The sequence below is a fragment of the Pipistrellus kuhlii genome, unplaced genomic scaffold, assembly GCF_014108245.1.
Source record: "Pipistrellus kuhlii isolate mPipKuh1 unplaced genomic scaffold, mPipKuh1.p scaffold_m20_p_10, whole genome shotgun sequence".
NCBI lineage: Eukaryota > Metazoa > Chordata > Mammalia > Chiroptera > Vespertilionidae > Pipistrellus > Pipistrellus kuhlii.
In genome coordinates this window covers 23942906-23965556 of record NW_023425405.1, presented here as the reverse complement: position 1 = coordinate 23965556, position 22651 = coordinate 23942906, and the positions used below count along the sequence as shown (strand labels likewise).

At 38.4% G+C, this 22651-nt stretch overlaps 1 protein-coding gene and 1 pseudogene across 1 annotated transcript in view; one reads left to right on the top strand and one right to left on the bottom strand.

The window, feature by feature from the left end:
• Window positions 1-22651, bottom strand: part of CNTNAP2 (contactin associated protein 2) — a 1655787-nt gene that overhangs the window by 947615 nt on the left and 685521 nt on the right. The window contains exon 4 of the mRNA XM_036429148.2: window positions 4209-4356. Within this exon, the coding sequence (XP_036285041.1) occupies window positions 4209-4356 (148 nt within the window). The remainder of the gene's footprint in view (window positions 1-4208; window positions 4357-22651) is intronic.
• On the top strand, window positions 16793-17417 carry LOC118714513 (annotated as a pseudogene).

Genomic DNA, 22651 nt, shown 5'->3' with positions numbered 1-22651 from the left:
GAGAGAAGGTAGGAGAGGAGCAGATAAGAGACCAACCAAAGGACTTGTATGCACACACATTAACATAACCAATGGACACAGACACTGGGGCAGTGAGGGCTTGTCCTGGGGGTGGGAGTGGTGGTGGTGGTGGTGGTGGGTCAATCATTCATCAATCAGGGAAAAGGGTCTACTTTATATAATACTTTAAATAATAATAATAATAATATAATAAAAATAATATAATAATAATAATAATAGCATAATAAGCTAATTAGGGCAGATATCTTTTGGACAAAGCTAGGGTGTGAGGGAAGCTTAGGCTCCAGGTGCCTGCTGGTGGCCAGAGGAAAGCCCGGATCTTGGGTGCTGGAGGGAAGCCAGTGCCAGCAACTGGGGGAAGGAAGGCCTGTTCTTGCATGAATTTCATACACAAAACAAAATATTAATATGGTCTTCTCCCCCGCCTTATTTTCCACCAGGATTGCATTGGGTGACATCGCTAGGCTTTATTAGTTATTCATCCAAATTGAAGGCATATATAAAATTTATGTTATTAATGTGCATATCCCGGTTTCCCAATGTGCCGACCTTCCTCTTATGAAGACTCAGGTTAAAGCCAATTTAATATTTGTCAAAAAAGACTCACTACTTTAATTAATACGCTGTTGGGCTTTTGTTAAATAAATGTTTGAGTGCTCCAGCCATAATGATTTTAAAAAATTATTAGACTGAGAAGTTTCCCTTCTACTTTCTGTAGTCCCTTTGATTGGAGTATGAAGATATGGTGTTTTGGGAGACGGCTTACTGAGTCAAAGGACATGGAGGATAGCTCTAAGTTTTAAAAAAATAACAGAATGCACTAGCTTCCACTTAACTTGAGGGAAAACCAAATGCAGAGGGAGCGGAATAATCTAAAACGAGTTTAAATTCATTGAAACTGGAATTCATTTTACCATCAAGACAAGTCAGGAAACAAAAACAGTAGAAGCCCCACGGCTTCGAAGCAGTGGCCTGGAACTAAACTTCTCCACCTGGAATGGCGTGAGCCTCTGATTTCAGCCTCGAGAAGAACCTAATTGCTCAGGCAACAAAGCGATCATGCAAGAGCTGATCCTGGAAGAAAGATGACACACACGAGGGGATTTACAGGAGAATACACTCCAACCAAAGCAGGGCTCACACTGAGAGTTCTCTCTCTCTCGAGTTGCTAGCAAACTGAAATCAAAGAGCAACCCCATTCTCTAACCTGCAGGTTTCAGATAGATCTCAGATAAACCCTCGAAGGGGTTTTTAAGAATGATGAGAGAATTTATTTCTTTCTCCTGCAAGAGTGATCAAAGCCTGCTCCTGCAGGGACCTTGGAGTGCACAGGACTGTTACTCCTAAGAGGGCCAATGGACGAGTGCATCTGCATTTCCCCACTCAAGGCTCCGTGATTCCTTTTCTCATTGAAAACTCAAACAGAGCTCTGGAGCCAACAGTTCACTGCGTTCAAGGAAAAATAGAGGACCATATTCTCAGGACCCACTCCAGTCTGAATTCCAGTGCAGATAAATCCAAATCATTGTAACTCTGAGAAAGTTGTCCATAACAAATATGCTTAACACATCTTTTTTTTCTCCCTTGTATAAACATGCATGCTTTTTCTTGAAAAAGATCTAAATATAATTTGTATTCTTTATAAATAGTAGTAGACAAATAAAGAATAGGAAATGATCTAGTTAAGGATCTGTTTAGGGAAATAGACTTGTCATCAAATTTTTGACAGTAAAAACAGCCTCTGCAGAATGATTAAACTATTGTTTTCTAACCCCCAGGGAAAAATGTAGAGCCTGTCAATTAAAACACAAATGCTATAATTTGTTTAGATTATAAGGAGAAAAAGTAAGATGCAGATGTTTTGGTTCCTTTAAGCTGCATTATTTCAATCCAAATGAATTAAAAATTGAGTTCCTCAGTGCCTTGCCTATATTTCAAATGCTCAATAGCCACACCTGTCTAGTGAATAGAGCAGATCTAGAATATTAACATCTTTGTATAAAATTTCCTCTGGAGATCATTGCTCTAGAGATATTGTTTTGTATCTTTTGTTTTCCTAAAATGACATTGACATTTGTATTAGTTTCCTGTTACTGTTATAACAAATTACCAAAATTATGGTAGCTTAAAAAAACACAGAGATTTGTTCTTTCACAGTTTTGTAGGCCAAAAGTCCCAAGTCAGTTTCACTGGGTTGAAATCTATGTGAGTTCAGGACCACACTCCCTTTGCAGGTCTTGGGGGTAATCTTTCCTCTTCCAGTCTCTGGTGGCTGTCCACATTCCCTGGAGAATAATGACATCTCTCCAATCTCTACATCCATGGTCACCTTGCCTCCATCTTTTCCTGCCTGCAAAACTTCCCTCTGCCTACCTCCTATAAAGATATATGTGATTGCACTTAAAGCACACTGGATACTCTCCCCAAGCCAAGACCATTAACTTGTCCTGGACAGTGTGGCTCAGTTGGTTAGGTGTCTTCCTGTGAACTGAAAGGTTGCCATTCAGTTCTCATTCAGGGTACACACCTGGTTTGAGGGCTGGATTCCTGGTAGGGGGCATGCAGGAGGCAGTTGATGGATGTTTAGTTTTCACGTTGATGCTTCTCTCTCTCTCTCTCTCTCTCTCTCTCTCTCTCTCTCTCTCTCTCTCTCTCATCTCTCTCTCTCTCTCTTTCTTCCTCCTACCTCCCCTCTCTCCTCTCCCTTCCTCTTTCTTTAAAAATCAATAGATATCTTTTTAAAACAGGCCATTCATTTAATCACATCTACAAACACTTGACCTATTAAGTAACAGCAATTAGAGCCAGTTATCTCTAGAAGGCCATTATCCACTTATTATAACCTATCATAATATTCTATTTTTCAACTTCCATTTTACTTTATTTGATTCTATGTTGCCAATTTATCATTACTCCACTGGCTTCTATAGGTATAAATATCAATACAGTTACCCAAAGGGTATGATTTCTCCTACCAAAAAAAGGCATATACAGAATATCCAGCTTCCTAATTAGTTTCAGGTATTTTTCATTTTTGCATGTTGTGATTGTCAAAGCCCAAGATTGATGGAAAAGTCCATGATAGCACTAATGCAAAATTTTACAAATCTACTTACAATGATTATAGAACACATTGTCATGTTTTACAGTTAGAGGGCTATTTTCTTTTGGCAAGCTGTTTTTATTATTTACTGTGAGCTCCAAAGTAACTTAATTGGTTTTCAAATAATTATTATTATTTTTTAAAAATATATTTTATTGATTTTTTTATAGAGAGGAAGAGAGAGGGATAGAGAGCTAGAAACATCGATGAGAGAGAATCATTGACCAGCTGCCTCCTGCACACCCCCTACCGGGGACGGGACCGCAACCGAGGTACATGCCCTTGATCAGAATCAAACCTGGGACCTTTCAGTCCGCAGGCCGATGCTCTATCCACTGAGCCAAACCGGTCTCGGCTCAAATAATTATTTTTAAAGCCAGCTCAAAAAAAGATACATGTCTACATATCATAATGAGAATAAAAAAAGAAACAGAGTTGGATGTAAAAAACACAAAACAAACCATCAAACCTCAGAGGGAAGGCAGAAGAGGGAAGTAAGAGATTAACCAAAGGACTTGTCTGCATGCATATTAGCATAACCAATGGACATGGACACTGGGGAGGTGGGGGCTTGTCCTGGGTGGTGGAAGTGGCTGGGGAAGGGTTGATGGGGGGGGGGGGGCCGGAAAAGGAGACATATGTAATACTTTAAACAATTAAAAATTTAAAAATACTACTCAAAACAATTACACAAATACATAAAGACAACCCAATATAAATATGGGCAAGATTCCTGAACAAACACTTCAGAAAAGACCAGTAAGCATAACCTCTTTAAGAAAGAATTATACTAATTATACTAATAAGCTTTGTTGTTTTAGCTAACTCAACAAAATTGTTTCCCCATCCTTAAGATATTCTTAAGGTATTCTTACATAACATGTTTGTAAGTAAATGTAAATATATATTTATAACAAAAACAAAAAACAAAACAATGTTATATTTTATTTATATATAAAAACAGAAGGCAGTTCACTGTCAGAGAAAACAAGGCATGTTAAATAACTGAAAATAAACAGGTCACAATTTACACGAAGACTTTACATGAAGATGGCAGAACCCACCACGCATCTCATTTACTCACAGTAAGAACAGCCGTAGACTTCAATTCTGAGCCCGATGCGGCCTTCTCCGTTCCAGTCCAGAGGCACGAAGCGCACGTAGCGGGCGACAACGGGATGCTGCAAGTCATGCCGGACCACACTATCAGAGTTGATGTTCCCGGGAAATGCCTGATGGGACAATCAGATTAACAAGTTAGGGAGAAAATACCTTAGAAACAACCATGTTATCTATCTGCAAAACTAAACTTAATTTTCTTATCCGATGCCAGGGCTTATATTCTCCACACCAAAAGCAATTTGTCAACAAACAAACAAATGAACAAAAAATGTACCTACTTCATTTATTTGAAAAAAGTAGAATTTTATTATTGTTTTCAATCTTCACCTAAGGACATTGTTTTCCCATTTGATTTTAGAGTGAGTGGAAGACAAGGAGGGCAAGAAAGAGGGAGATGTGAGAGAGACACATTGATTGGTTGCCTTCTGCACTCACCTGATCAGGGCCCAAGATGGACTCCGAAACCCAGGTACATGTCTTTGACATGCAATCTAGCTGCAACCTTTCAGTGCCAGCTTATGCTCTATCCATCGAGCAACATTGGCCAGGGCAACAAATGCACTTTTAATTGGAAAGTGAGCCAAAAGTTCCATGGGTCCTTAAATATATGTCAACATACCAAGATGTTAAACAAATGAAACACCATATGGTACCCACTGTAGTGTACAATAAACATTTAAATTATGAGATCTAAAATTTTAATTGCACAATGAATAATTTTTCCTAAAATCCAACCCTATTCCTATGCCACCATTAGAAGGCTGACAACATTTTCAACATCCATTAGGTAGAAAGAACAATTGACTATGTTGTACTTTTTGGAAAGAAAAAAACAAAAACAACCACAAATGACAGAATAAGAAACCCACAGTCAGGGGATCCTGGCTTGTGGAGATCACATCACCATGGGCAGTATGACTAGTGACAAGGGAACTGAGGGTCAATGCCAACGTGGATTATATTGGAAAGTTCTCAAAAAAGATATATTTCAAAAGAAGAATTGATAACTTTTTGAGAGAAGGGAACAAAAAAAAAGACATAAATCTAGCCCAGGGTATTAACATACAGGCATTGTGAGAGAAAGAGAGAAGGGGGGGATCACAGGGCAGACAGCTGTTCCTCCCTCCTCAGTACACTCTTCTCTTTCTTTGAGTAACAGCCCCTGAATTTTCTTTAAAAGGTCACTGTTTCAGCACTTCTCAATCCACCTGATTCAGAACAGGCAAATGACAGTTGGAAATACTGGGATGGGAGGGTGCCTAACTCAATGAGATTCAAATTAAGCACCTGTGCTGGAACAACTCATTCATTCATTCATTCATTTATCATTTACTGATTCACTCACTTGCTGACTCACAGACTCAGGAAATATCTGAGAGTCTTCCTTGTACCAGATATTGTTCAATTCACTGGGAGATAGGAGTGAACAATATAGACAGAGTTTTTATTTTCATGGCATGTTTGTTATTAAAGATCATAATGGGAAGGAGACATAATCTTGTAAAATAAAAGGCTAATATGCCAATAAACCGAAGAGCGGAACACCCAGAACAACCGAACAACCGGTCTGATGATGTGTGCTAAACACCAGGGGGCGTGCGCAAAAATGGCAGGCATCGCTGTGGTGGGATGGTGGGGCAGGTGAGTGGTGGCACCAAAGGCAGGGCACCAGTTGTGGTTATTGGGGCAAACCTCTGGTGGTTACTGAAAATTCTTTGCTCCCGTGAGCCATGGTCCCCCTACGTTTGCCTCTGCTGTCGACATAGGCATCCCTGATCATTGTCTTGAATACAAAGGCACACATACATGTAAAATGTCTCTTTTTATATAGTAGTTTTTTGGGAAAGTTAAAGAACATAGAAGAAGAGGTAGCCCTTGACTTAATAAAAACAACATATACCATATTTTCCGGCGTATAAGACGACCCCCTAATTTTACAGTTAAAACATAGGTTTAGGCCTCTATTCGCTGTATAAGACTACCCCCCACTTCAAAGAAAAGACTTACTTTGCTGTCAAGATCTGCAGGTAATTTTTGTGCAATTTTGGTCTTTTGCCCTCGATTTTCGGTTGACTTTTTTTCTTTTCAAAATACATCACTTTAATACATAAGTTCACACTGTATTGTTGGTGCATGGTAGAAAATTCTAACTTTGGTAGAGATGCTTTTTTTGTTGTTGTTTCAAGTCAAGAAACTCAGGCTTAGAAGAATGAGAGGGCTTAAACCACTCAATGCTGAATAAGAACAAACCAGCCACGAACTTATCCAAGCCAATCCCATCCTAAATTGAGAATCACATTTTCAGCCGGTTTCTTTCTTCAGGCACAACACACTTATTTTTAATGTTTGGTATTATATAGAAAATTTGATAATTTATATCATACCACATTTTAGACATTCGTTTGATTTTCAACCCTTGGCAGTATATTTTCCCTGTGTAGTGTACTTCTTTCTGTATTTTCACTTCCATGAATTTCGACAGCATTAGTATTTTCCTTTCTCACACATCTTCCCAGAGCATGCTCCTATTGGGGTCATTAGCACAAGCTCCTTTGCAGTTTTAGTACAAGTAATCAGATGTCTGAATGACACTTTTACTGGAAGGAAAGAAAGACTGGTCCACTATGGTGCGTATGATGCCATTGTAACTTAACCTAGCTATTAATATTAATAACTGGAAGGAGCAAAGGGAGGCCAAATATCATAGGCATGCCATTTGTGCAGCTTTGCCAGGAAGCTGCAGTTTAACACTCCCAGGGAGACACCAGTCTATTCCCCATGGATCCTTGGGGGAAGGGACTGGGCAGTGGGAGAACAGACACATGCCCAGTAAAGTCTGGGTGACACAGGAGAGGTACTTGCCTGTCGGTCACACCTGGAAACAGGTCATTGGCGAGAGTAGGCGTGGCCACTCAAGCACAGAAAGATTTGGGATATTTAATCCCCTAAACAAAGAAGTTCTCTCTCCTGGCCCTGCTATTCTCTTATGTTTTGGGGAAACTTGGGACTCTTGTGGCAAGGGGTGCACTCTTTTGGTTCCCCTACATTCATCCATATGGCTCAGGGCCATGTGGACCCCACACAATGGACTGATGGACCGCAACTAGCCTGATGCTAAACCTGACCCCACTCCACCTTGGGACAGAAATGTTGGACACTGGCTTTGCTGGTAGCTCTACTGAATCCCCGGCTGCACATCTTCCAGGACTGGATTAAGGAAAGCAGGACTTTGGAAACCCAATAATATAATTCCATACAAATAAAAGTCACTCATCATCTCATGTGAGTCTCAGGAAATTATTTTTCCCCAGATATGGGAAGGACCCCATTCCAAGCACTCAGTGGGGAAAGCACTTCCACCAATAACACATACCATATTAGTGGTAATGCCTACAATGTCATAGGCTTTGAAAAGGACCTATTTTTGTTGTTATTTACATAATTTGAATTTCACATTCACTTGCAGCTTTACACATAGATATAAAAGGGAAGAAAAAAGGAAAGACATACAGCTAATTTTTATAAAATCCCTAAAATTTGGAAACCTACATCAAAATTAAGATGAATTTGAAGCTTTCTTGATTACACAATACCATTTAAAATTCAACCTTCATTTGGAGAAATGTCACACAATAATATATGCTCTGTATATACATGTAAACATCAGACTCATCATAAAGTTGAAAAATCAATGTGCAGAAGCTTGGGAATTACATGTCTCCGCTATCAAATCTCCTTTTGTAGCTGTGATTTGTATATGTGCTTAGAAGGATAGTTTTATTCTGTTTTGTTTTACTAACATAGCATTTATGTAACTAGCAAAGCTTTATGCTTAGTAAAGCTAAGAACAATATAATAGAATGTTAAACCTATGGTACGGCTTTATGGTCCTATAAATACACAGCAAAGAGTTGGAGCTTTTTTTTGTTTTATAACATGTTGGGAGTCATTCAGGAGGCACATTCGCATAACCTAAACATCACTGAAATTTTAACAACTGGATATTTTCCACCACGTGCACTAAACAGTTCTCCTAGCCCAAGCAATAGTTTGGATGGCCTAAGAGAGGGATAAGCAGACTTTTTTTCTGTAAAGGACCAAACAGTCAGCATTAATTAATTAATTAATTACTTTTTTATTTTTTATTTTTATTTATTTTTTTGTATTTTCAGGCCACATACCTCTCAGCCCCATATCCTTTCTTCTTCTTTCCTGTTATTTTTTTTAAACAGCATTTTAAAAATGTATAAACTATCTGAGCATACAAGACTTTAAAAGCAGTGAGAGATCTTACTTTCTTTAACGGGCAGGGACCAGAGTGGGCTGTAGATTCTAGTTTGCCTGTCCCTGCCTGTCTTTCAAATTAATAAATCCTCCCTTGGCCCATATATGATCCACGTCTAAAGTCATCAGAAGGCTGTGCGGCCACATGGCACCTAAAAACCAATAACCTTTGGGAGAGCATTCTGTCACCCTTGAAGCATGTAATTTATCAGGCCACAGGAAAATACACAGGGATTGAGAAGTGTGTTGTGTGTGATGCATGAGGTAAAATTTCCCCTAAGATTCACTGTTATGGGGTCAAAGATGTAACTTATGAAGTATTTTATGAAGAGAATAAATATATTTAGTCCTCACTAAAACCTCATATTTCAAAACATCTCAAATAAATTATCATACACCCCTGCAGCAAATGACCAAGACTGTTTATCTTGGTGTGAAGGTTTTACTTAAGGAGGAAAAAATATGACTAAAACATTCAGCCATTGGGTAAGCAAGCCTGGGAGGAGATGCTAGTGCTCCTGAGGAGTCTAGTGCATTGGGGATCAGGTGAGAATAACAACAACTAAAGAACATTTGCTAAAGTGAGATATCTTATTTTCTTAAAACACAAAATATCTCTGCTACAACAGGAACACACACTGATACTCCTTAAGTTGATGTCATAACCCTGTGGTCACCATAATCACTTTTCTTAAAGCGACATTTTACTTCTGGCTGGGTTTTAAATTTTATTCTCCCCATGTTAGCAATTTATATCAAAGTGTAGAGATAGATTTTTCCATTTTGCAGCCTTGCGGTGAGTCTCTAGGCTTATGACTACTCCCTGTAAGGCAGGAAGGAGAGAAGTGGTTTCATACCGTCCTGCATGGATTACACCCCTGATCTGGCCTTTTCACCTGGGTTTTCTTATCATCCTCTATCTGGCTATACAACACATTCTGCAGGATTCAGCTCAGATGGACCTTCCAGCCAGTAAACACATCCCATGACCCTAGCTTGACAAACCCCGCCATTCTGCAGGGAGCCCCATAGCATTCTGTATTTTAATTCCCTTTACTCAATAGCAATGACTTCATTATGGTTTTACTAGAGGCTTGGCGCACAAAAAATTTGTGCACAGGGAGGTGGGAAGGGTGTCCCTCAGCCCAGCCTGCACCCTTTCCAATCTGGGACCCCTAGAGGGATGTCTGGCTGTCCTCTCAAAATCCAGGACTGTTGGCTCCCAACTGCTCGCCTGCCTGCCTACCTGATTGCCCCAAAATGCTTCTTCTTGCCAGCCTGATCACACTCTAACCACTCCCCTGCAGCCTGATCCACAACTAACTGCTCCCCCACTGGCCTAATTGCCCCTAACTGCTCTCCCCTGCCAGCCTAGCCACCCCTAATTGCCTTAACCTGCCAGCATAGTCACCCCTAACTGCCCTCCCTGCTGGCCTGGTTACCCCTAACTGCCCTCCCTTGCCAGCCTGGTAACCCTTAACTGCCCTTCCCTGTGGCCTGATTGCCCCTTACTGTTCTCCCCTGCAGGCCTGGTCACACCCAACTGCCTTCACCTGCAGGCCTGGTTCCCCACAACTGCCCTCCCCTGCAGGGCTGGTCACCCTTAAATGCCCTCCCTTGCAGGCCTCGTCATCCCCAACTGCCCTCCTCTGCTAGCCTGGTCACCTCCAACTGCCCTTCCCTTCAGGCCTGGGTCCCACCCAACTGTCCTCCCCTGCAGGCCTGGTCTCTCCCACCTGCCCTCCATTGCAGGTCACCTGTGGTGGTCATCTTGTGTCCACATGGGGGTGGCCATCTTGTGTGTTGGAGTGACAGTCAACTTGCATATTACATCTTTATTAGAAAGGATTACCCACTGAACGACTATTTCAGAAGTATGTATGTCAGTCTTGGATCCAATATTTGGTCCACTTTTATATTTGATCCCTACCTAGTGGTTAGTGTCTAATAATAATCTGTTTACTGCTTGATTAAATGAGTGAATAAAATGTGAATTCCCACCTGTTTATATTTGATAGCTCTGTTATTTCTGCGTGTATCAAAATCCAGGCCAGACATGGGGGGAAAGTAAATAGCTAACTATGAATTGGTCTATCAAGAAGTTAATAGTCAATAGGTAATATTAATATCAAAATTGATAACTGAACAAACTGATATGTAATATATGGGGAGAATGGAACCAGAGATGGGAGAGAATGGGAACAGATTTTTCACTTTTAAAATTAAATACCCTCTATACTAGTTGATTAATAATACTTATCATATGGTACTTTGATAAAAACCACAAAATATATTTTGTGGGGTTCTGTAAAACTTTGCTTTTATGATTGCTGGCACACCACACAGATGGCGACACAATCAGTTGTGAGATTCATCATATCTGTATAAATCATATCTAAGCAGTTGCTTGAAGAAGCATAAGATGCCTGGTATTGAGCCCAGAAAGAGATATGTTAAATGAGTCCAATGTAAAAGAAACTATGCTTTACAATGAGCAAAGTGTTGAGGAACATCTGTATAAGATAAAGAGATATCTCATAAGGAGTTTTCTTCAATGCAACCCTATGGAAAAATTTTAAGATGCAATTTCATAAACACAGTTTCACAATGGGAACCAAATGTCAATATGGATATTCAGCTCTCTGCTGACAAGCTTAATCTGGAAACATCTCAGAGCATCTAGGATGGGTGGCATTAATCTCAGGTTATCCTCTATGAACACTGCTTATATTCAAATATTGGACACATTTCTATGGCATAATATTTTGAGCTGCACTTGGAAAGTACCCAAAGTACCTCTCTTTTTAATGTGGAATCAAATGCTTTCATAAGCATAAGATCAAAAAACACAATCCAGTTTTATTTAGGATGAGGGTTAGTAATAGCAAAGTAAATTACTATCTTCAAATTGGGTCTTTTCAAAATGTGAAATTCTCTCACTTAGATAGCTTGATACCCCGTGAGATATTAATAAGTTTGACACTAAGTGCATTCTCTGATTTGAACATTAATAATGACTTTATTCTTTCTCGGTTTAATATATTTATGTTTCCTACCATTTTTTTATATTCTATAATAAGATTAGTACCCAGTAAATGTTTCTTTGTGATACAGAGAAAGAGGCAAAATGAGGATACCTCATCTAAAGAAACTATTTTTTTTTCTTTTTGAATTTCACCTTTCATGGAAAAAACAATGACAGTATATTCTTCCATATTTACTAGTTCTAGTTTTCTACTCCCTTCCAATACAAAATTTATCAAATAGATGGTTTGTTCTCTGCATTTCCCTCTTTCTCTGTGCTGTCTTGAAGCTTCAACAATTTGTTTACTGGTATCTTCTCTTCCAAAAGAGAAATCAGAAAGGTCACTGATGGTGACCCAATAAATTATTCCTTGGCTATTGAATTTTTCTTCAACATCCCCCAGAGTTAGTCATCTTCTTATTTGAGGACATTTATACTTTGCATTTTATTTCATCTCAGACAACTTCATCCTCTTTGTTGGATATTATTTCCTGCGTATTATTAAAAATTAGGTTGTTCTCTCTAACCTTTCAAAAGTGAAGTCAACCACTTTTTTTGTCTTCAATCATAACTCCACAGTATATTCGCTGTCAGTCTCTGTTTCCTCCACTGACTCGGTTTATGTTCTGACCCTCTGGAGCCTGAGTAATGATGGGCTTACAGATGGATGACTCAGGCTCCTTTGCCTTCAGGCACCTACCTGTTTCCCCTTAATGGGCACACTAACAGATGGTCACCCTCTCAGCAACCTGCCATCCATGGCTCCAGCTCCCCCTGCTCCCTGATAATATTATTTCTTTCCTTGTTCTGTAAGTCCTAGGAATGGTAGTGGCTTCCCTGTGTTTGCCATTCAGGAGAATTCATTATCCCTTATTCATTCCCTTAAACCTGCCACACTCCTGTTAACTGTCCTTTCACTAAATTCTGTTTAGGTAAATATTATACTTTGGAATGTGCCTGCTTCTGATCAGAACAATGACTGCTATATATGTGTGCAAAATTCCTATGATAATTATAATCCTATATAATAAAAGCCCAGCCAAAACCGGATTGGCTCAGTGGATAGAGCGTCTGCAGACTGAAAGGTCCCAGGTTCGATTCAGGTCAAGGGCATGTACCATGGTTGTGGGTACACCCCAGTAGGGGGTGTGCAAGAGGCAGCTGACCGATGATTCTCTCTCATCAATGTTTCTATAATAACTCTCTATCCTTCTCTCTTCCTCTCTGTAAAAAATCAATAAAATATATTTAAAAAAGGAATTGAAATTTAAAATAATAATAATAAAAAAAATAAATAAAAGCCCAGCGACTGAAATGGTAAAAATGACCAGAACGACCAAAGACCAGAATAACCATGGCCCCTTGCCCAGGCTGGCCCCACCACCCAGCAGGGACCCCCACCCCTATCCGGAGCACCCATCAGGCAAGCCAGCCAGCCAGCCCCAACACGTGCACCAGGCCACAATCCTATCCTATATAATAAAAGGGTAATATGCCAATTGGCCCTAATGGCAGAACAACCAGAACGATGCTGGACCAGAAACTTTGAGGTGCACTGACCACCTGTTGGTCCCTTTCCTGATTGCCTGATGGCAAATGAGGAACTGGGGGTGGGTGGCAGGAAATGCAAGTGGCACCAGGCCAAAGCCCCTGCCCCACTGGTCACCCCACACACAGAGGGTGACCTATGACAGGGGTAGGGATGGCAACTGGGCAGGAACATTCGACCTCTTTGTCCCTTTCCCTTGTGGTCAGGCACCAATCACCTGATGGCAACAGGGGGTTGATGGCAGCAGGGGTGGGGGGTGGCCATAGACAGCCAGGGAAGATGGCCCTGATCACAGGCCAGGTCTAGGGACCGTACCCATGCATGAATTTCATGCACCGGGGCTCTAGTCTCTCAATAATATCATTTCTGAATGTCCTTATTGTATATTCAGTTGAAACTCCCTCTAGAATTCTCCTAACTTTTCAATATCATATTTTTACTAAAATCTTTGGTTCTATTAACTTCACCTCCTCCTATGCTATGCTTTCCATGATCTAATCTGAGTTACAATTCCTTATTTACATTTACTTCCTTTTCATTTCTATATCCATTTCATGGTTTAGGATTTCTTAATTATTTCATACCTGAGATATTATAAAGTTTCCCAATTCCCTGACCCACTTTCAATTTTATTACTCTGCAATACAAATATGATATTGATCATGTCAAAGCCTCCAACTCAAAAATTTTAGGAAATCCAGTAAAGAATTTCTTCTTTACTAGGGTGTGCTACAAAAAGCTATCCTGCTACATAATAGCAATACTTAAATTATTTATCCTAAGTGTCCCCTAATTCAAAGGATTTCACTGTACTATATACCATAAATTATAATTTTCAAGATACAGACATGCAACTTTAATATGTACACTTTTATATATGCTAATGACTAATAATTGAATTATTTTTGTCTGCTCATGCCCATCATCCTCTCTTGTATTGAAGTCGATATAGAAAATCAAAGAAAAAAATTACAGATATAAAACTTCATTTGCAAGATATTCAAACTAATCTTACCCTTTGTATCATCTTATGAGAATAAGTACCTTATTATGAAAATATTTTTATTTAACAATAACCAAAATAGATAATAAAATTTATGATATATGTAGTGTAGGGTCTCAATGGTCATGTAAATTGCCCAAAGTTGTTTATTCTGTTTCATATGTTCCCTTTTTTATTTACCTTTTCGAATTTCACAGTCTATAGGTATTGGTCAGATCTCAAAAAAAGATTTATAATTTAATTTTTTTCAATCAAATAGTCTGAGGTAGTTGATAAGATAACATCATTTGATCTAAGAGTATAGTAACCATCTAATAAGATTAGTTTAAGTGAGAAAAAACACACAAACCAGAAACAGATTATTTAAATACATAATTTAAATTTTCTATAAGTCCAAAGATCTATAGCTTAAATATATACCGTATTTTTCGGACCACAGACGCTCCGGACCATAAGACGCACCAGTTTTTGGAGAAGGGAAATGAAGAAAAAAAGATTCTGAAACAAATAGTGTCCTAAAATATTTTATGTGCATTAAAACCCAACATCACAGTCATAAACACATGTAATCAACCCTGTAAAGTAAACAGCAGCATTTAGAACCATTTTAGAGCCGGGCAAGCACACAGAGACCACACAGAGCCGGGCAATAAAAAAACGTTTTTTTTAAAGTGTATGTGTAGGCTATATTTGGACCATTAGACGCAGGGACTTTTTCCCCCCACTTCTGGGGGGGGGGGAGTGCGTCTTATGGTCCGAAAAATACGGTATTCACTGGGATAATAGCTATTTTCTGAGAAGTCCATTACTAACTCTTAGAAATTAAAATTAATATGTTATATAAGATAAAAATGTATTTTGTAGAAATCACAGAGACCTATATAGATTAGCTGACTTTCACTAATGTCAATGGACTTGACCAAACAATCTTAAAGTATCAGGAGAATTTTCACTCTGCCATAGTTGTAAAAGGAATGGTTCAGTTATACTAGGGTTCGTTTGCATATATATAGCTCATCCCTGAGTGGTTCAACTAACTTCTGTGAAGAGCCCACACATTCTGCTTTCATCTAAAAATGCTTCCTCTTCTCTCACAGCCACTACCTTATCAAAACATGAATAAGAGGAAATTTCCTATTAATATTATCATTTTTATTGCTTTTAGAGAGAGAGGGAGGAAGGAACTTGCAGCCTAGGTAGGTGCCCTGACTGGGAATCAAACCTGTGATCTTCCAGTGGACTGGATGGTACTCCAACCAACGAGACATGCCAGCCAGAGTCATTTCCTATTATCCTATATAATAAAAGGCTAATATGCAAATAGATCGGATGGTGGAACAACCAGAACAACTGAACAACCAAACAGCCAGAACTAGTCTCCATTGTTCAGCACCATCAGTGGATGTGAGGGGCAACTCCTGGCCCTGATAGCCCCTAAGGACTTCTACACCACCCACTGCCCCAGCACAAATGGCTCTGCACTATCAGTGAGTGTGAAAGGTGGCTGCTGGCCCTGATCACCCATAAGGGCACAGGCCCTGCTTGCACCCACTGCTGGTGCTGGCCCCAATCGCCCTGTAATATCAGCAGGTGTGAGTGGCCTAGCACGATCAGTGCCTGGGAGCAGTGGTGGTGGGAGTGGGACTACAGGCAGGCAGAGGAGCAATGGTTATGGAGGGAGGGGCCAGACCTGGCACAGAGAATGGGCCATGACCTGCCCCTCTACCCACTGCACCCTTGCAGCCCACAGTTCTTTTCAAGGTGCACAAATTTGTGCACTGGGCCCCTAGTTTTTAATAAGTGTGTATTAAAAATGTTTTTTTGAATAACTATTTTAATAAGACATTAATAAAACTACCATAACAATGGAATATGAAAACATTATCTTTCACTCATGGATTTATCAGAGGAAAATTACTGAGGATATATTTAGACAAAATAATTTGTAAGCCTAATGCTATAGATTTTTAAAACACTACATTAGATATTTTTCAAAGGTTGGATTGAAAAATAAGTCAGAGAAGAATCCAAACATTGATGCCACACAGTCTGCATTCTCAGAAGACAATGCAGTTAATTAACATTGACTAAATAATATTAAAAACAAAAATATAAGCTCTCAAAATAGTGCAGGTCTTAATTCAGCCACCAACTAGCTGTGTAAAGTTGAATAAACTCAAACAATGGAGACAAATGGGGACAAATACAGCAACATCTTGATAAAAAAATCATCTAATAGTTAATAACTACAAGAACACATTCTTTTATCATGACCGTTTGCCCAGAGAGATACTATATTGTATTAGACCTGAAACAAATCTGCCCTCTTCCCCCAGAAGGAACTTTATACCTGTCTCCCCAGCTGTTTGCCATGCAACTCTGTTTATAAGACAGTTCACAATGAAAGCTTGCTCACAAGATGTGCAGGAACACAAGCCATGCCTGAGGACCTGTCTCCCAACATTAGTCATAAAAAGAGCAAGATATCAAAAATTGTCACATGTAACAGAAGTAGTATTTAGAGGAAAATTATAGTCTTGATTATTTATTGTAGGAGAGGGATAACACTTCAGAAGTTTGAATAAAAGACCAGAATAATTCAAAAAAAATGTGAAGTGTATCAGAAAACAATCAAGAAAATAAGAATTAAAATAAATAAAACCTGAAGATCAAGAATGCCATAAGATGACCCTCTACAAAGTACGTACATTGGAAAATCTCTGGTGAGACTAAATTCTAACCCCCCCAAAAAGGTGAGAAAAACAACAATATTAGAAATGAAGACAGGCCATAACTATAGAGATTTAAAATAATCTATTTTAGAGATGGACCGAGGGACAGCTGTATGTCGACCCCACCCAGAGGAGGAGACTAATGTGGGATTTCAAGTGATTGCAAGAGGACCCACCTGTGGGTGTCAGTGGTGCACCATCTGAAAACACTATCATCCAGTGGAATGCAGATTTATTTGGAAGGGACACCTTTTGATGATGGAACTTTCAGACTAGTAACAGAATTTTCTGAAGAATATCCAAATAAACCACTAACTGTTAAGTTTTTATCCAAGATGTTTCATCCAAATGTGAATGCTAATGGTAGCATATGTTGAGATATCTTTCAGAATTGATAGCGTCCAACATACAATGTATCTGATGTATCTTCTATTTTAACCTCAATTGAGTCTCTGCTGGATGAACCAAATCCAAAAAGTCCAACTAATAGCCAGGAAGCATGACTTTATCAGGAAAACAAACATGAATATGAGAAAAGAGTTTCAGCAATTTTTGAACAAAGATGGAATGATCCATAATAGACAACTGGTCTGTTAATCTTTTTTATCCTTGTGTATAATTTACCTCTCAATAGAAAGGCTAACAAATTTTAGGTGCCATCGGTTTTAAGGATTCTGCAGAAGAAAAATCCTTCAGTTTAGGACCTATAAAAGCTTGTGAATCTTGATTAATGCACTTTTTATTGCATGTGTGAATTAAGTTATTGCTTACATAAATTTGTAATACATCCTGTTTGTATTTTTTTTCCAAGTGTATAATGTTGGTGTGGAGTTTTCATGATAGAATATACACATTTTGTAAATATAAAAGTATATATATATTTTAAACAAGCTTTATGCCAAAAAAAATAAAAGTGAACTGTTCACTAAACCACAAACCTGTAACATAACAAACATGACCCAAAACCAATATACTTCATAATCATGCTTTATGAATATTAAGAAAGTAAAACTGCCCTAACAGGTTTGGCTCAGTGGATAGAGCGTCGGCCTGCAGACTGAAGGGTCCCAGGTTCGATTAAGGTCAATGGCATGTACCTTGGTTGCCGGCACATCCCCAGTAGGGGGTATGCAAGAGGCAGCTGATTGATGTTTCTATCTTATTGATGTTTATAACTGTCTATCTCTCTCCCTTTCTCTCTATAAAAATCAATAATATATATCTTTTTTTAAAAAGAAATAAAACTGACAATTCAATAATCTTCTCAGTGTTGGGAGTCAGCTCCTCAGGTGTGGCTTGTGTTTCTGCACATCTTGTGAGCAAACTTTCATTGTGAACTGTCTTATAAACAGAGTTGCATTGCCAGCAGCTGGGGAGACAGGTATATTGTTCCTTCTGGGGAAGAGGGTAGATATGTTTCTGGTCTAGTACAATATAGTATCTCTCTGGGGCAAAGGTCATGATAAAAGAATGAGGTTTCTGAAGCTCAGGTTTCCTTAGCTTTGTTCCAAATGTCCTGTGTGTTTCATGGGTCAGTCTGATCTTACCCTTTGGTTTTATTGGGCAAGGGGAACTGATATGAAAACAAAGCTCATAAGTAAATACAACAACAAGGAAAATCTTCTGACTATAACCTTTGGTAATTATGCTGGGCATTGGCATTGGTAGTAGAAATGCGAAATGAGACAGCCGCATTGGACAACAGTCTGGCAACTTCCTAAACATACACAGCAATCCTACTGCTTAAGAAAAGTGAAAATCAATCTTCACACCAAGTCTGAATGGGAATTTTTATGAAGCCTTATTCATACTCATCTCAATCTAGAAACCTTCCAAATATCAATCAGCTGGTAAATAGATAATGAAAGTATGGCACATCCATAGTCCGCTGCTCAACTGACTTTCTTCCACAGTCTATCAAGACCAAGTCCTACCTGGGCTATTTTCTCCTATCTTTTCATTGAACTCCATCTTCCATGTTTTCCATTAGCCCAGTCTCCATGGTGCCCTTGTGCTATACAGTAAACCCTTGATTTTATGAACCTCAACATAACAGACTAGGGATTTAACTTAAAAAATTTCAGGTTGGTATGTATTGTATTATGTGAAAATTATTTTAAATGTGTTTAACCAGATTTTCTCAAAATTAAATTAACAGATTATTTTTGGTTATTAATTCACTGTTATTTTGAACAAATTTTAGTGAATAGGCCATATGTTGGGAAAAAAACACTATAGTAATTTTGCCAACATAAGTAAATATTGCATATTTACAATGGTAGTCTGCATATTTAAATCTAAGGTTCACTGTTCTTAGTGTTCCATGAATGATTAGCAGGTGACCACACAGCATCTCTAGCAATGGTTCTGTTACCAGGTGCAGTGACTTTCTGTAGCAGTTTTCATGCCTGCCTGCCTAGGTTCCCACTGAGCTAAGCCATGCTAGTCCTGTGCATTTGCTTACTCATAGGACTGATGAATGCAAGCATTTACTAAACCTATTTAGTATCAATTTAAAATTACAGTAATACGTATATAAGTTTTTCTGTGAAATTAAACTTTTCACTCATACTTAATTTTAATTACACAAGTGTAATTTTACATAATTAAAAACAGGTAAACTAATTTGTCATTTTTTTTAACATATGCATTCAGAAAACTGACTTTATTTTGTAACAGACTTTCGGCTTTAACAGACACATCCTCACCCAGATTAGTCCATTATTTTAAGGTTTTACTGTAATTATTTCCCTTAAAACCCCCAGATTCAGCACTTTTAGTGAAGCAAGGCAAATGTCCTGACTAAATAAATAAATAAATAAATAAATAAATAAATAAATAAATGGATGGTATAATAAATAAATAAATAAAAATCAAGAAAAGTAAAAACAAAACAAACAACTTCATTTAATCCTACTCACTTCCTCAGTTACAATACCATATCCTCCCTTTCTGACCTCCCAGTGGATGTCAGCTTTATACCCAGTCTCTAATGTCTTCAGTTTTATTTCCCACTTTTCCCTTTTTCTCCTATTATTCATTTTCTGCACTCATATGGTGAAATCCAAGGCTTCTTTCTCAGTCCTGACCTTCTGCAACCCTTCAGAGCATATGGTACCCTTATCATATCTCTTTGAGGCTGTGATCTCATTTTGATTCTGTGACAGAGATCAATCTAGTCTCTAAGGTAGGGGTGTCGAACTCAATCAGAGAAGGGGCCAAAATCTAAAATCCAGCCTAAATCGTGGGCCGAATGGTTTACTGAACAGTCATAAACTGTCATTGTGATGGAAATGCAGCGGAGTGCAGTGATGACAGCGCGGTGCGGGCCACATTGCAAGGCCTGGCAGGACGGATTTGGCCCGCGGGCCGTGTGTTTGACACATGTGCTCTAAGGTCTCTAACTTCTCAATCCTCCTCTAGTTCTCATTCCAATCCAAATAAAGGGCATTGATTTCCATATCCTACCTCCAGCCCGAAATTGTATTCTGAGATCTAGGCCAAAATTTCCAACTGTCGGACAAACATCTTTATTTGGATAGCTAGATGATGTTTCAAGTCTTTTTTAAAAAATTGCCCTTTCACCACCAAAACATACTTCATTTCCTACTTTTCCCATACTGTTTGCTGACACCGCCATTCTTCTAATCTTCCAACTAGAATCTTCCGCCACATTTGCAACTTTCCTCTTCTTTCTTCACATCCACAAGGCCTGGTGCTGGGTCCTGTCTCTGTGGTGATGCTTTTCTGCTCATGTGGCCATTATAAGTTTTCAAACCTTTACCCTCTTGACAGCTCTCTGAATATTCTCCCAGAGTCCAATCTCTTTGTTTTGCAGTTTACTTTACATTCTACCCAGAAAGGGATTTTTCTAAATTAAAATTAAAACCTCCTTTTGTGAGAACCTAATTACTTAACTCCAAGTGTAGATGCGGGTTGCCTTTGCTCACATGTTGCCAACTCAATAAAATGAAAAGAATAATTTGTACAATTATCACCCTTTGTTTTGTTTATAGGATTCTAAATGATTCACTTAACAGATTCTTTTCAACAAATTAACAGAATTGACTTAGCTGAAAAAAACAGGTTCGTTATATTGGAGCCGTGCATACACAACCCCGGGGTTCTTTTCAGTGAGAACCTAAAACAAGTCGCCAGTTACAGCTCCCGATTTACGGAAAATCCATAGAGCAGTTGCCATGTTTAATGCTTTCTTTATAGCCAAAGACGAACCTTTTCGTGTGCAACAGGATGGTTACTTTACAGCCTCACTGTATTCCCTAGTGCATACGAAAATGGTATCTGCCTTCCAAATGGAATCCTTTCACATTTTGCATAGATGACCATCAGTTGATACGCAATATAGTTTCAGGTATACACTCCGGTGATTAGACATTATGTATAACTTTCTAAGTGATCATCCTGATAAAATTGGTATTCACCTGACACCATACATAGTTATTAGAATACTAGAGGCCCGGTGCACAAAATTTATGCAAGTGTAGGCCTTCCCAGCCCCGGCCTCCTCCATTGCATCAGCCCTTGTAACCCTGGTGCCCCTGGCCCACTGATCATTCTGGAAGGTTTTTCTGAAAGGTCATTCCACTGTCTGGTCTAATTAGCATATTAGCTCTTTATCATGTAGAATTATTGACTATATTCTCTGTGCTAAACTTTGCATTCCCATGACTATACCATAACTACCAATTTGTACTACTATTTCCTTCACATTTGTCAGGCAGTCCCCTGATCCCCTCCCATCTGGCAAGAGTCTAAATGTTCTCCAATAATTCGATTGTAAAATCATACTATAGTTTTATAAAGATGTCACCTTTGGGGGATACTGGATAAAATAGGAACTTGAGATCTCTTTATGTTATTTCTTACAAATGCAGTGAATCTATAATTATTTAAAAATAAAACTTTAATTAAAGAAATGTTATATGTTCAGCATCAAAATCTGCATCTTGCCCAGCCAGCTTGGCTTAGTGATTACAATTTGATTCCTGGTCAGGGGAACATACTGGGATTATGGGCTCAATTCTCAGTAAGGGGCATGCAGCAGGCAGCCAATCAATGATACTTTCTCATCATTGATGTTTCTATCTCTATCTTTCCTTTCTTTTCTGAAATCAATAAAAATATATATAGTTTTTAAAAAATTTGTATCTTAGAAAAGATCCACTTTTCTCTCAAAATTATATAAAATTTCTTAACACAGGTTTGCATATGACTATAAGTTAAGATGAGTAGTTCTCAATTTTATAGATAAGAGGCTAGTGGATTATATTATAAATAGTATCATTAAACACAAAATACATACACCAAATAAAATTAATTAGAAACATAACCACATTATAGTGTTTGATAAATATAATACAATTATTTTGTTAGAAAATCAACTCTAAGGCTCAGGAAGAGTCCTTTATCTGGCTGTTTCCCATTTTGAAAAAACAAAACAAAACAAAAATACCACACACACAACAAATTTGGCAAAATGACACAAAACTGATATTCGCATCACAATATGGCTATTATAAATATTTTGTTATAGGTAGAACAGTAATTTAGTGTGCGTTTTTTTGGTAGAAATATCCTATTAAAATAATCATTTACATACAGAATTTATAATTGTATATATACAATTCCAAACATTTCTGCATAGTGAAAATCTAAACCAGTGAAAAAATTCTGCAATACAATCTCCATATGAGTAAGCTTTAACATGATCAAGTTATGGTGATTTTCTAAGGAGGAGTCCAAACTTGTATCTCTGGTATAGTGGACATGTTACAACAGAGGACAGACACAT